General features: G+C 38.0%; 1 protein-coding gene across 1 annotated transcript in view; it reads left to right on the plus strand.

The window, feature by feature from the left end:
- Window positions 1–14,265, plus strand: part of DCDC2 (doublecortin domain containing 2) — a 56,290-nt gene extending 42,025 nt beyond the window's left edge. Inside the window, 3 exon segments of the mRNA XM_036395160.2 lie at window positions 10,001–10,105; window positions 10,107–10,340; window positions 11,626–14,265. Coding sequence (XP_036251053.2) covers window positions 10,001–10,105; window positions 10,107–10,340; window positions 11,626–11,733 — 447 coding nt within the window. The 3' untranslated portion in view covers window positions 11,734–14,265.
- Window positions 14,266–16,585: the final 2,320 nt, after the last annotated feature.

Here is a 16,585-nt window from a genome sequence, read left to right on the forward strand (position 1 = left end):
TGAGGTGGACTGTGCAGGCTGGATAATCAGTGACCTTGATGAAAGATAATCATCAAGGTCACTGATTATCTTTCTTGACTTGGCAACCTCAGAGATGCCAAGTCAAGAAAGATAATCAGTGACCTTGATGTGCACAGCCAGCACATCAAAATCACTGATTATCTTTCTTGACTCACCATCTCTGAGGTTGCATCTCAACTATTTGTCCAGCTTTGAGTCCTTCTCAGCAGAAGAGAGATATTTAGAAGATATTTTGAAGAGATATTTATGAGAAAGTTCAGCACAGTGACAAACAAAAAAGTTATGGGCTAGAACTTATAGCACTATTTAATTGCTTACTAAACAGTGCTTACTATTTAGTTGACTGATTTTTTTTCAGTTTATCTGTATTATGTAAAAATACTAGACATATATACCTATAGCTTGTGTTCTGCTTTTTAACACAATACCTGAAGGGAAATAGATGTTTTGTGTTCTGCTTTTTAACACAATACCTGATGGGAAATATGACCTTATTCGCCACTTTGAAGACTGACACCTTACCATCTAAAAAAAATACAGATTTTATCTTAGGCTCCTGTTGCTAAGAAGGATCATTCTTATTATTTATTCACTTAAATGGGAAGGAATGTTACTCAGCTATTTTATAGGCATTGTTCTTGAAAACCCACGAATCGGGTGATAGAGGCAACAAGAACAAGACTGTCTTGGTCCCTGATAGAAGGAATGCTACAGCTGTGTCTTCTCACAGCACATACCTGCCCCAGCCTCAGAGTCTTATATGATGAACACCATAGGGCTCATCAGCCCTGTTAATTGTGGTTGTCCTGGTGAGGTGTAGTGATAATTAGGATGTGTTGTGTTATATTGATAGCAGTGACATTGGGGAAGAACATGCCAGCTGTTGTCTTAATCTTTGTTTCTTATGACATCCTGAAGCACATCCTACTCTGGTCTTGACAGTGTAATAATCAAATTCAGAAATTATTATCCTGTTTATTGGCCTCTGGAGGTGTGTAAAGAATTCCTCTGGGTAGTGTAGAACATTTGGCTGTGTAAATTGGGTTGTCAGGCCTTAGTTTTTAGGCTGTCTTCATATGAAATCCAACCCTGGAACCAGCTGCCTTACTTCTCCACAGAGATCCTACGGCACAAGCAGTAGCTCTGTGTGTCTCCTCAGTTTGCCTCTGCCTGCGGATGGTGACCACCCCTAGGGAGGGGAAAAACTCTCTACTACTCTGGCAGTGGAACTGTTCACATAGCTGCCAGTGAGCATCAGATGTGCTGGCAAGCTTGCAATGCTAGGAACTTGCTGAATACCTCTAAGCTCATGTATCAAGGTCCATTCATCATGTTCAGATGGAAATATTTTTCTACCAACAGATTTTGCTATCTGGACAAGGAACTGCAAGCAGTTGTATTTGATGGGGAAAAAATATTAAAAAATCAGTCATGCACACCACGAATAATCTGATTTTCATGTTTCCATAAAAGCCAAGCAAATCACCAAAATTTATTGCAAAACAAGCCATGGTTTATATATAATGTTAAAACTTGATGTATAGTTTCCTTGGTAATCTCACAAGAAGCCATGTCCTTCTGAGTATCATGGAGTACTTTTTATTCCCAGATAACTAAGGTCACTCTAACCTTAGAAGCATTTAGCATTTTGCATGTTCAGGTTCATATTAATGACCATTTAAAATTGTTTTAAATTCTGTCATGTAAAGCTTTTTAGCTTTTTCTTATCTGCACTGCAGTGTCTGTTATTGCTATAAATATGGGAAAGGACAGCCAGCCAGGGCTTGACTATCTTGCATAATGCATAAATATTTACATGCCAGCTTTCACTAGAATGCTGACACTTCTGATAGGCTATCATTTCCATCAGCCACATAAATGAGGTGGTGAAGACAGAGCTTAATTTTTTTTTCTTTTTATGCACCTTCTCTGTCTTGCTGTTTGAAATACACAGTTGAACAAATGCCAGATTAGCCATTAACTAAACCTAGTGTTATACTGGCTAGACTCTCACTTATGTCCTGTTCAGTAAAATGCTGTCTGCCAGCTGAAAACACATTAAAAGAACAGGGTTTGCTTTACTCCAGACTAGCTGACAGTTGTAATTGAACATCAAGGAAGAAAAAATGAATATTTTGCCTCAAACCAAACCAGATTTTTCTGTTCTATATTCTTTACCAAGACTTCAGCTCCCAAATACAAAATGATTAGTTTCTTCTTTTGACATGCAGGCTTACTCCAAGTTGGTTGTTTGCATCACTGTGTCAACATTCATGGGGACTGATGACAGACTATGAAATCAGTTGTGCAAATAGCAGGGGAACAAGGTGGTTCTTGACAGGGAGGCAGCAAAACAATAGTAGTTTCTTATTGGAGATAGTAATTAAGTGTGTTACTTTGAATTTGCTGGTAATAATGCAAATATATTCAAAGTATTGAATTCAGAGAAAAATTTCTAACTGTTAAAGCTTTCAGAAAAACCTACTCTTTTTCTTTCATTCTCTATAAGTTCTAAAATACAAAAGCAGCAGTTTCTAGTGATAATACTGAAATAACACTGCAAGTTTGCACTTGCAGTGCAAAACAGCTTATCCATTTCCATAAGCATGGTTGTTCTCCCATGCTGAGCCCTTGGGAGGTGGAGTAAGCAGGAGAGTTATGAGACCTGAAGTTATCCACTGCACGACCCCATGAGGAATGCAGGCATGTTGTTGTGCCAGCCTGCTTTGCTGTGGGGCATATGATACTGGCTATTAAGATGAGATGTAGAAAGAAACTCCATTTGGGGTTTGGTTTGTTCTTTGGGTTATTTTCCCCCTCCAGATTCATCATCCCCATCTGCTTCTCTCCTTCTGTGTTTATTTGTAAAAATTGTTTGGTGATAAATTTATCTAACAGGCACTGGTTTGGAGTTTTTCTGTAGATGTTCACATTCTTGGTCCTTTCATTATCCATTTGCTTTCCAATTTTACAAACATGTCCACTGATTAATACAGTGCTCCACTCATTATTTCCCATTTCCTGGGCTTTGATGTGATGTGAGATTGTGTATCTCTCCTAGGTGAGCTGAAGCTGGAGTATATCATCAGTAGCAGAAAATTTTCATCTTTCATTTGCAGTTTTCATTATGGAGTACACATTTTGCTTTAGAGACCCAAGATTCACCTCAGTGAGCAGAATAAAATGTTTATCCTCCCCATGGCCGAAGGCAAAATGTTAAAGTTTATGTTGATTCAACATTACAACAGGCTGACTGCTTGAAGAGACATTCTTTGATTAAAAAGGCTACAACTTTTCACGAGGAAACATTTTGCACTACATCAGTAAGGATTTCAAAATGGCATTTGGAAAGAACGCATGCAGAACTTCTTATGGTCAAATTTCACTACAAATGATGCAGCTGTAATTTAAGCCTTATGAATTTTGAGTGCTGACAAGCCAGCAGATAATATTTTCCACTGCATGTTCTTCTTTCAGCTCCACTGATTTACACTTAATGTTGTTATTGTTTGTCTGTGTGAGATAGGGAAACTTACTCTGATTGGTTCCTTGCAGTTCAGAATGAGAAGGGAGATCTTTCCTCGGTTTCTGTGGTGCCTTGAGAAGGCTGACCTAGAATAGAGGCTAAACAGAGTTAAAGAATAAAGTAGGAATTTATTAAAAGGCCTTGATGGATACACCTTGGGCAGTACAAGAGCACCTTCTCAAGGCATCATCTGCATTGGGTAACTGTGACCAATGAAGTTGTAATAGCAATGCCTGACCTTGTCCTTAGAGGCCTGTGTGGCCAACATTTGAAGGGCTTTCACTTCTTCTGAGTGAAGCCTGGGAGTGTAAATCTCTTGTAAAACTAGTTCTGATACCACTTTGAAAAAAGTTTCCTCTGTGTAACCCTATTTTCAAAAATTTCAGCAATCCTACAGCAGGCAGTTTCTCAAATTGCATAACTTACTTGCTTTAACTTGTACTTTTGCAGTCTCAGTAGGACTTTTTTAAAAATGCTTAACAATTTTCTCATTATCTACAGGTATGCTCAGCAGATCATACTATATTACAGGAAGTGAAGTTTAGACAAATTTTATTGAAAAATTTGCATGCAAAATATTGTGGGAAAAATAAACTTAAGTGTCACTGAAGTAGATGGAAAGAAGTATTTTTGACTTAGTAACATATTAGAAAATATTTTTCTAATTTTATTATAAGATTGTAAAATCTTTGAATAGTTTGGGTTGAAAAGGATCTTAAAAATCATCTCATTTCAACCCCTCTACTACAGGCAGGGACACCTTTTACTAGACCAGGTTGCTCAGGGCCTCATTATCCTGGTCTGGAACACTTCCAAGGATGGGACATCCACAGCTTCTCTGGGCAACCTGTTCAAGTTTGTCACCACCCTCACAGTAAAGAACTTCTTCCTAACAGCCAAAACAGCCCTGGCCTCTGTCAGTTTGAAGTCATTCCCCTTGGTCCTGTCACTACATGCCCTGCTAAAAAGATCCTCTCCAGATTTCACAAAGACCCCCTTCAGGCCCTGGGAGGTGCTGTGCGGTGTCTCTGCAGCCTTCTCTTCTCCAGACTGAACCTCCCCAACCCTCTGAGCCTGTCTTCATAGGAGAGGTCTATGTCCCTCTTATGCTGGGGGCCCCAGAGAGCAATGCTCAAAGATACTGGCTTCTCTATTGTGGCTGCATTATGATTAAGGAATGAGGTATGCTTCCACTTAGTAGACAATGAAACCAATGAAGGGAGTTTGAAAAGCTGTCTTTTTTCTACACCTCAAGTTCTTTAGTTTCCATTCATTCTAGTTGGACTTCTGGGTGCTGTGACATTATGAAAAATTAGACACTGTGGATTCAGGTGCTGTATGTATTGTAAAAAAAAAAAAGGTAATGGCACCCATCTCATGAAAAAGTTGGAGTTTAAATGTTGTAGGGATAAATACTTTTTGCTTTCAGGAACAGTGCGTTTTGTGCAAATGTCGGAACTATGTGGGAAGTGTAAGACAGTTGAACCTTAACTATTCATTTGCTTGTTTTCAAGAGCCTGGGTTTTGTAAATGATGTGGAAGAGAAGAGGGCTGCTGTCACTTAGCAACACTTTCTGGTTCAGGAACAAAATGTTTTGCTGTTGGAATCTACAATCTGCAGTGCTGCTACAAAACATTCCTGAGTAGGAGCAGGGGAGCTCTGTTCTGGAGAGCTTTGGTGCAATTGAAGTCAAGTGTTCCTGCTGCTGCATTTGTGAGATGTATTAATGCTGCTCTTCATGACCATTAAGATTTTTGTTGTCTACTTTATTGTTTGTCTGCTGTGACCATTAGCCAAGTTTCCAAACATTTCCAAACAACTTCAATAATGCAAAATTATGTTTTATATTAATGGTACAAAATAATTTTTGCCTTAAATTATTTTTTCATACTGCACTTTTCAGTATCAGTCATGTACAAACCTTCTGAGAGGTTTGCATTAGCATCCCTAGAGGAAAAGAAGCCAAATGCTTCAATGTCTGAAGATTTCCTGACTTACTGCTTTTGAGTGATGATGGCATTGGTAATGTAGCTCTTAATGAATAATAGCACGATGAGTGTAACTAGAATACGTCTTTCTTTTTCAAACACTCTGTTTTTGCTGAGATTAAAAATACTGTCAAGCAATTCTTGAATGCAAAATAAAATTGGCTCTGCTTCTCATCAACCAGTTAGTTAAGTCAGGAGGTTTCCAGAAGGTGAGCTGGGTCTGTATTTCCAGCAAGAAGCTGAGAACTGCTTCAGTTTTTCTGCATGCCTTTGGTTGAATATGCTTTTCAATGTACATATACAAGTCTTTTGTCAGTGACTCTTTTTATTGCTAGACCATGACAGGCAAAGAACTCTTCTCACATTCACACAGGTATGGTTTCAAAACTAGTTATTTTAAGTAATGTGCTTTCAAGCATGAAACTGCAAAAGCATCACCTTTGCTTAGAAGATGAATCCAGCAATGCAAAAAGGAAGGTTGATTCCTATTTTCTTTGAACCATTCAAAAGGCAAAATTACAAACCTTATTATGGTTAGTTCTGGCTATAGGAGGAATGGGGATAATCTAGCACAGTGACTGGAAAAGCTCCCTGATCTAGAATTCACTTGACTGTGAAAATTACCTTAAGGAATAGGAATGCTTCTCCAGTCCAAGTTCAAGTTTTGCTGTTGTTTTTTGAGGTGTAGATGGGAGTAAACTAATGCAGGAACATTTATTCTGTAGTTCATTATAGTATCCATGTTCAGTTACACTGGGCTACAACTGGCTGGCTGCTTCCAACATGAATTTTTGATGTGCTTTTTATTCTCTGTTACAATCCTTGATATCCTTATGATAACTGTGTTACATAGAGGTGATAGAGGCCCTCAGACCTGGAGATATATCCAGAGCTGTTTCTCTGGATTTGAGATACCCTGAGCTTTTATAGGAACCACAGATGTGAGGGACAACTTCCTGTGAGCCAAGACAATGGCTGAAGGCTGAACTCTTGACTTCTGAGCAAAAAGAGGAGCAGTCCCACATTTGTCTGGGGTATTCATCCAATTCATTCCATATAGGAAGTTCTGACTGAGAATATTTTGATTATTTAAAAGATGACTGATGAAAAGCTAAAAACTAAGATGGGAAATGTCGCTGCTTCCTTATCAGTATACAAGGAAGTTGCTGACTTGAGTCTGATAATTTCTGCAAGGATAGGTAGGTCTCATTCAGCATACCTGTTTTGCTTTCAGTGTGCCCATCCTGGTTTATTCTGACTGAGGGAGCACAGTTTGTGGTAATTTTGATGCATATATAATAGGCAGTTTGTGTAGTCATAGGTGGAGGTATGTCTGGACTGCATCAAATTCAATGAAAAGGTTCCCAATGACTCCAGGGGACACCCTGACCCACCAAGTACTTTAATGTAGGCTTTAGTTCAGAATTTCAGGATCACTGCTATCACTGAAACTGTCCAAGAAGGTGAAGTTAAGCATGTACAGCATTTACAGGCTTTGCACTATTAAGACCTCTGGTTTTCTCCCTTCTCCTGTTTTCTCCCCTGCATGTATATATGCAGATAAACATTCTCTTTCCCTAAATATGAAAAATCCAAAATTTTCTTAGTATACCTCTTTCTCAGTGAAGAAAGTGTACTTAAAATAGAGAATGCTAATTTATGCATAGTGAGTAGGTCAATAAGATCTCAGTAGAAAGTATCACTCTTTTTTAATGTAAAGAGCAATGTACTATTTGGTGGGTGATTTTGGCCTTCAGTTTCCTCCCTATAGTCCTGTCTTAGGTCTGCTGTGCAGTCTGAAATGCACAGTCAGTGGTCATATCCACATTTGAAAGGCTACCTTTGACTCTGCATGCAGAGGGAACTGTACCACATTTCAGATTACCTTGTGAAAAATAATGAATACTCTTGTATAACTACACAATTACCTTGTGAAAAGAAATGAATCAATGTTGATTTTTAACTTGTTTGAAATGTCCATTCTTATGTAGTGTAGCTTGAAAAGAGATTAAATTAAGAATGTCTTTTGCTTTCCAATTAGCTGAAAACATGGCTTATTTTTGTCTGTAATAATAATGACATTGTAGTAATATGCTCAGCTATCTTGAAATTTTCAGTTACTATAAAAACATTATACTTGCACTGATGGGAGTTGTTCTACTCATCTTGTTTTCTACTATTATTTTTCCTATAATTTAGTTTGATTGATCAAGTTAAATTAGTTGGAATTGGAATGTTATTTCATGCCAGTACTATTCTCTGTGAGCTTTCAGTGAGTTTCTGGGCACAGTTCAATAATGCTGTGTTTATATTCTATGTTGCTCAGATTTAACTCTTCAAAAATTTGCATCCACATCTATTTTAGGCAGATAAGGTCAAATGAATCCAGCTAGCATAGCACTTTAGGAAATCACTGTACCTCATATGTCCATTGTGCTTCCATGCCAAAGATTGCTTCCACAGAGTGAAACCAGTTAAAGCATTGGGATGCATATGTTTACACCATGGCATAAAGCTTACACACTTCTTCTGCAGTCCAGAACGAGCCACCATCCTAAAGCCACGCAGGCAAGAGCATATATTCACTTCTGCTTGTACCCACTACCAAAAAGCTGGAATTGTAATGTCTTGGATGACTACAACAGTTAACTGAGAAAGAATGTGTTGACTTTTCTTATACTCTCTTCATTTAGTGTGTGTAATGTCATGGCAAGCAGATGTCATTAAGTAAAACCAAACACATTTTTAGTTAGTGGTGTCTGGTGTATGTAATTTGTCCCACCCTCCCCTGTTTCTGCTCAGAATTCAGAGCTGCTAATTTCCTTAGCAGAATGAAAGAAAATTAGTAGATAGCATATCTAAGAATAGCAGGTAACTTAGAATTTATGGATCTACAGATTCTTTGCTATTTTTATGTGCTGCAAGTTATGAAGGTTGGATCAAGTTTGCTTTGGATGGTGCCTTCTTTGAAGGTTTCTGGAAAGACTTGGCTTGGTAAAGTTTTATTTTAGTGGTAATAAGGCCAGTTTGATGTTACTAGATGAAAGTGAGTCAGAAAGGCTTGAATAAAAAAACATATAGAAATTACTGTACTTCAAAAATCACGTACGGAGCCAGTATTTACCTGTTTGTGTACCCACGTAGTATTCCTGGTAATTCCGTATTCTGTGAATTATTGCAACACAATAACTCGTTCATTTTGCAGCTGTGCCAATATAGCATTGTGCACTGGCATAATAAAGTTGTCTGATGTTGCTACTCAGATATCAAAGGGAGATCAAGATGTTTCATCAAGAGGCATCAATAAATTCTTGATCTTACTGAACTGGCTCTTATTAATACGTTGTAGGTGATGAGAGAATTCTTTTGAAATGTTATGATTAGTGAGAAAAATAAATTTTTAGAAGACAACTTACTCTCTGTTGCAGATAGGTGCTTGCATAAAGGAGCTACTGAGGAGAGTAAAATTCCAAATAGTTTTGATTAGGAGATATAATCTATTGCTTGTCTGCTTTTGATTTAGAGTCTGATGAGGCTGGGTGGGAGGCAGACACCTTGTCACTCCTGTGGGATTTTTTCACTTTATTTTCATTCATACCTCAGCTCAAGTATATAAGTAATCTTGGCAGGTGGGAGCATTGGTGGACTGAATAGTCAGGTGACTCTTCAAAGCTGAAACTGGAAGGCAAATGACAAAGACCAGACAATTTGTGCATCCATCTCCCAGGCTGTCATGAGATGATGCTGCCAGCAGCTTTATCCGTAGTGAGTTTCTGATAACTCTTCTACAAGGTGAGGCAAGATCTTGTTTTTTCTGGCTGCTGGTCCAATTCTGTGTAGGAAAAAATTGCTGCCAATTGTCCAGCAAAACCTAACACTGTACACAGGGATCTTTGGGAAGGGAATAATATCTTGGAAGTGACCAGTGGTAGCTCTACCTAATCTCTCTAACCACTTTTCTGTGTATTCAAAGAAGACAAGACTGATGGTCATGGCATGGCCTGGTCCACAGGTAAAATGCTTCTGGGGGAACAGTTTGGAGGCTAGTAATACATGATATTTTCTTGTGACAGGACTTTATAAACAAGTATGTACTAAATGCTAGAAAGTCAGAGAACCTGGAATAGATGGAACAGAGTAAGCTGTTGCTGTGTCAATTAAATTCAGTTCATTCCAGTTGTTTTGAGTGTGGTCAAATGGATTAAACTCCATGTAATAAATATCATGGAGTTTAATCCATGAAAATAAATCTCACCAACACATGTTGGAAATGAAGAATAAAATGGCATTATGGGGTGTAAGTACAGGAGCATAATTTTCTGTCCATGTAGACAAACCTCAAATTAGCATATTTACTCCTCAGTAATGATGTAATTGTGAATTTGATGTCTGTCATGTATCAGAATTGCACTGAGCATTCTGGTTTAAAATGCCTCATAATGCTGCTGCTTTTCCTTTCACCAGAGACCAGCAGAAACTGTAGATGAAGAAGAAAATGTAGAAGAGGAAGATGACAGGGGAGAGGAGGCATATAAAGGAGAATATCCAGAAGTGAATGGAGAGGAAGGTGGGGAAAACTGTTAAAGAAAGAATTGAAGTGGAAAAAAATGAAAAGAAATTAAATGAAAATTATGAAGATGAAGCAGGAGAAACAGAGAATGTTGACCAAGCAGAGGAAAAGGAACTTATCCGTTTAAATGGCAAAAACAATGAAGGAAATGGTGAGGGAATGGAGCATTTGAACTACCAAGGTGATCTTCAGCCTGAAGAAGAAATAAAAGAGGATTCTGGCAGTCAGAACCAGGTGAGTGTTTATTCTTTCAAATTTTCTTATGTCATTCAATTTTCTTTGTCATTCATCTCAGCCTTATGGTTCTCATCTGCTCTCTAAGTAGTGAATTTCTGATAAAGTCCTGAGACCATTTATGAGAATTTTTGTTTGTGGAAAAGTTGTTTTTCATCTGTACAGATCAGTTACATCAGTAATTACATTATATGCCCTCTGACTGAGAGAGCAGATGTTTCTCACTATTTGATGAATCTGCATCTTCTACTTTTCTTAGTATGCTGAATTTTGGAAAAAAAAAAAAAGTAATGAAAAAAAATTCTTGCAGTTTCCAGAAAAGCAGAATAATTATATATTTCTACACTACTTTGTCTTCTAGGACAGAGCAGAAGGGTGTGTTCATGACACCAGTGCCTCCTTATTTTGATGAATTGACTTTCACAAAAGTTGCATTTCATAAAGAGCTTTTGCCATTGCTTTGTGGAAGTTTCATCTCTTTTTCTTAGAAATTGAAAAATACAGTGGATATGAACAAGATTCTTCAAAGCAAGGGGCTTTAGTCAGTCTAAAAGCAAATATTCTGTTAATTTAGGATACGTGGTAATATGCTGTTGGCTTAGATGGAGGGATGCAATCCGCATAAATAAGGAGAACTCCCCTGACTGTCCGATGAACTGACCAGCTCACAGAGTGTGGGAAACAAAGTGTTTTGTTTGATGGGGAGAATCCAGGTCTGGGAAGAGTGGGATTCATGAGTGTCAGAAGCAGAGCAAATTGCTGCACATTCCCTGCCTATAGGCTGCTGAAAAAGAGTTTCTTCCTCTGCATCCTGTGACACTGGGAGTGGTTTCTTGAACTTTGCAACTGGGCTTTCTTCTGTTCCTCTATGACACACTCTAAGAATATTTTTCAGTTGAGAGAGTTGAGTAACATGACATTTTCTTGGGCTCTGAATTTATTCTGTGCTTCATATGTTTGAAACTTTTTTTTGTTTTAGATAAGCTGAAGTTATTTATGGAAATGGAGAAAGTGAGTGAGTGTTCACTTTAAATGCATATGTGGGTAACTGGATGCTTGATGAAAAACCTGTAGGGGGGAACCTCTAATGTGAATGCTTTCTCCTTTGGAAGATATATAAGTATAAAATAAATGAAAATTTTAACATGATCACCCTTGGAAAACATGTTTTTCACATTAAGAATACCTTGTGGAAATTTTAATATGAGGTGCTTAATTCTGTATTGAAATGAAGTGAAATCTTTGGTACCTGATGATCTTAACAGTGCCTGTCCTTTTTCCTGAGGTTGGTCCTGGTCCTGAAAAAGCATCCACAAGTCCAAGGGTGACAATCACCAGCCCACAAGAAAGTGAAAAGAATGACCAGAGCAATGACTATGCCGCAGTCGCATAAAGAAGAAAAACGTCATGAGCAGAAAAGGAAAAAGGAAAACACTTTAAATATAAAGCATGTAATTTTTTGTGATTGCTAAGGAAGGAGGGTTGAGTAATGAATGGAGAGATGATAATGCTCTATGGACTGATGAAAAACAAGCATTTATATCTACTAGAAGAAGATAGAATTATTTTTACAGGGTGAGATTTTCTGATAGGATTAAAGTGGGGAGGAAATACAAGAGAACTTTATAGTAGTATTAGAAATAAATGAACTATTCTGTGGTATCAGATAGTTAGCAGCAATAGAACAACCACAAAAATTACACTCTTCCAGGGAAAGGAAAGAGACCCACCCAGATTCAATGTCAAAACTTCTTTGTCAATTTGTTCATGAAAATAAACTATTTTTCACCTTTTAACTAGGACATGTGTAGTTTTTCCTCTAAAATTCCACATGATAGGTATAATTTCCAGGTATAACATTAGGATATAACTAGAATATGTTCCTCATCTAATGGATTTATGCTCACAGAAAATGGTTTACTATAATGAGAGACCAGTTCAATGTTAGTAAATAGTCTATTTTCAGTACATTAAATAGAATTATTAGGTTTTGCATGCATAAACAGCACTTATTTAGCACTATGAATACATGTGGACAGCTTGCAATACTGCAGCTTGTTTCCATTGAAAAGAGAAAATTTTGTTGATTGTCCTGCACTGATTCACTAATAGTGAATTATTGTCATCATGAACAAAAAAGCAAAGGAAGAGTACATAGTATATTAGTTTAAAATTTTGAATGTTGATGGATTTCTAATTCAGTGAAAGAGAAGCTTAATTTATTAATGAGATAAAAAAAAAAACCAACACACATGCCTGGATTCAGACTGAAATTTCCATGAAACCATTGCTGTTGTTGGAGCCATTTTAATATGTGAGACATCAGGATGAACCCACCCAGCTTTCTGTAAAAGCCAGGAACAATTATTGCATTTATGAAGCCTTTGCATAGCCTTAATGGTTGGAAGTGTGTCATCATCCTTTTGAGCAAGCTGTCTCCTGATAGGCTGTGGCTTAATATGCTTTAGTAAATAAGGCATTGATCCACAGTATTAATTCTCTTAATGACACTGATTCCATTGCTCTTATGATTTCTCTGTTAGTAATGGGGATAATTTGTAGTTCATAGAAATACAGTCCTAAGCATAATTTTATTAATTATACAAAAGAAATAGTGGGTTTCCTTATCATTAATGCTAGTAGATTATTACTATAAGAAACTTGATGTCATTTTTGTTGATTTCGTGCCATTAAGACAAGAATTACATTTATGAACAAATTGAAGTTGAAGCACTGTTTAAGGAATGTGAAGAACAATTTGTCATAACTGACACTCGAACAAACATCTTCCCTTCTTCTACTAGTTATTAAGTATATTTTTCCAATGTGATAGAAATTTGTGGAGATCCTTCACCATATTTCTGTGCTTTGGCAATGTAGGTATAAAAGACATGTTAAAAAATGTATGAACAGGGTTAGAACAGTTTGCCCTGTCACATCTCTGAATTGTCTGTGAAACCTGTAGCTTCTGTTGAGCTGTCTGACAAAGATCGAAGGGAACACTGCATTTGTGATCAGTTCAAAATAAGCTCCTCATTTAGCCAAGCTCTTAAGCAAAGTATGCATGCTTCTCTTTTTTTTTTTTTTTTTTTTTGTGATAGCAATTAAGCCTATGCTCAAATATATTTGATTTCTCTGGGATTTAAAAATACATTTATAGTTAAGCAGATTTAAAAACCAACCAAGTCTTCCCCCTGCCCCCCCCCCTCCCCCACCCCCACCACCAAAAGCCTGAAACAGAATGGATAAAATAACTATGGGTGATAGTGAGGTAAAATGACACAGGCACAGGTGCCTTTATTGTTGGTTTCTATTTATAGCTTCTGAGTGCCAGTAGTTTGTGTCATTTCTTTCCTTTCCCCAAAAGTTCGGTATTTTCCATGCTTAAAAGACTAGCAGATATCAATAAGAATAATTTAAAGGATTAAACTAAATTCTAGGGAAATGTAATGTTATCATTTTTCTTCATAGGAACATGAAATTCCTGTGAGTGTTACTCAGCTTTGAAAATGTTTTCCCCTCTGTTCTATTGTAAGAAAGACAGGATATATTTCTTCAAAAAAGCAAATCAGACTGTTTGGAAATAGAGATATGACCATTTTATCATTCACCTTACAACACTGACAACATGAATTTTGTATCAGGTTCTTTTATTTAGGGAAACTAGTTTATTCCTAACAAAAAATTCTAGTAGAAATTAAACTAGAAAGATACAGGTGGTCTTGCTAATAGTTTCTCTGTCATGATCTGCTGTGTGTCATGGCTTACCTCAGTTTCACCTGAGAAATAGATTATTTTGTAAAATTTATGTAATGTTATTTTATTAAGCTTATGTATAACAATTCTGAGAGTTTTTTAAAGAACTGTTTTCTTGTTTTGCTTTTATTTTTAAAAATAATTTGCTATTAAAGAGAACTAGTACAGATATTCCTGTGTTTCCTCTCATATTTGTTTGATGTTAAATCTGTCTTTGGGTTACTGACTTTATAAATTTGGTGATTTTGCACCTGATAGGATTCTCCCATAACTAAAACTTACTTTAAAAAAACCCCCAAAACCAAAACCAACCGATTTGGTAGTTTTCCTATTGCAACTGTGAAAGAAAATATGTTGACAGTGTAGCTGATACATAGTTATAAATGTAAGACTATTGGTGCAGCTACACTTGCTCAGGGAGTTTTTCAATGTCACAGTTCAGGTTAGGCCTGGGTTATTGGGATGTGTGCACTGTTCAGGCAATACTCAGCAAATGACAAGAGTTTATCTGTTCACTGGCAGTTCCTGGCAAGATTACCAAATTTCTATGTGTCTCCCTGCAGAGATTCCTAATTTCAGCAAAGCAATAAAGCATAGGCTTAAATCGTACAGGACTGCAGTTTTCATTGAATTTTAACTAATGCTCTGCTGCCTTGACATGTCAGAGCCAAAATAAAGTTAGCTTGTGGAAAACAATGAGTGAAAATAAGGAAAATATAATCCCTGCTCAGTTTCACCTAAAGTACAGTGAAATAAACCTGTGTGCAGAAGAATAAAAGAGTGAGTATTCTGATCACTTGAAAATACAGGGAAAGGATTGTTGCTGGGCTATTTTAATTGATTACCCCAAAAGTAGATTAAAACAACAGTTAGATAATAAATGTAAATACCAAATGAAGTATCTCCAGGAAAGGTGTGTTTACCAAGTAGTTGCAATCAAAATGATTGAATGGGATACACTCAAGGATGTTTTGTTCTGGATGGCTGACAGCCTTCAATCCAAGTTTTGATTAAAAGAAGTGCTGTGGACATGGCAAGAGACAGTGGAGCCACCTGCTCTCTGTAGATTATTCTGTGTGTGCACCTTTGTATCCATCAATTTACAGATGTGTGTGAGTGCTGAAACTGCAGGCATTTGCTGCGTGCTCACACACACTGCACACATAACTCATGTGCATGTTAATAATTTAATCTTCTTATAACATTAGTGATGGGAACTTATTATTGGTTGTAGCTGAAATTTGCTATAATTACACAAGATTATATAATCTTATATATATAAAAACCTAGCAATGACTTCATAAAAAGGGTGATGTATTTTCTTATGTTGTGTGTACACTTCAGTGCTTTGCTCAACCAAGCTCAGAAGTCTTGAAACACTGAAGTAAAAAGGAAATATTGGCCTCGGAGCTACTGGAAGCTATGGGGACCATAAAGAAGTGGACAGGATTTGGAAAATTCAAGAAAGAAAATACAGATCTAGAGTGTAACACGTGACACCAAAACATTGAAAGGTCTTTAGTATTAACCTGGTGGCACTGTCAGATGGGGCTGTCAGAGGACATTGCTTGGGACTGTCCTGCAAGAACCAGGCTGTACTTAGAAAGCCACAGGTGAGTCTCCATCTGGCATCTACAGCCTGACTGTGGTGGAGCTGGGACCCTCTGCCTTCCTGAACTCTCTGCCCTGCAATGTGGAGACCCTGTGGGGACATTCGCTGGTCTAGAGAGACACAAGAAGCTTGCCTCAAAAAGCTCTGTTAGACCCCATTGGCTCCTTTCCCTGTTCCTATGTTCCTGAGCCACAGGTTCCCTATTCCCTGATTTGCCCTCACCTTTGTACTGCCCCGAGACCAGGGTCAGCCTCCAGGCCCCTGCAGAGAGCAAGCCAGATCCTCGGTGTGTGGGTGCTGGGACCTGAACATCTCACCACATGGCTGAATTAAACATCTGAGGATGTTATGCAAAGGTCCTTTTTACTTCCTTACCCTGGACTATGCTAGCAGCTATTCAGACTGCTACACTGCAAGGCAGGTTTTTCCTCCCAGCACTGCCAGCATGGTGGTGTTCCTGGTGGCTCCCCACCCACTCCACTCCTTTAGAGACACTGCAGAACCTTTCCTCCCTCCCTCACCCTACTGGCTGCACATTCTGGGGGCACAGCCCGAGGAGGGTGAAAGGCAGCCCTTTGCATCTCTGCCAGGCCCTCCACCAGCCTAGACAAAGGATCTAGGACATGGAGGTGCCCCCACCCCTCCCTGCTGGCAGAAGGCTTTGGCCGAGAGGAAGGCTCATCGTTATAAGCCCAAGCTGCCTTTTGAATTCATTGTTTTGGGAAAGTTACCACACATACATGGGTTGATATTCCAGTGGTTCGAAGTACAAAAGGATCCACTTCTAATCATAGAGTGGGTTTTCATCTCCCATCAGTGAAAAGCCTGATTGGAGGAGTCAAGCAGGAATCTGAGGACTGGTTCAGTGGACTGTTCA

The sequence above is a fragment of the Molothrus ater genome, chromosome 1 (genome assembly GCF_012460135.2).
Source record: "Molothrus ater isolate BHLD 08-10-18 breed brown headed cowbird chromosome 1, BPBGC_Mater_1.1, whole genome shotgun sequence".
In the NCBI taxonomy this organism is placed as follows: Eukaryota; Metazoa; Chordata; class Aves; order Passeriformes; family Icteridae; genus Molothrus; species Molothrus ater.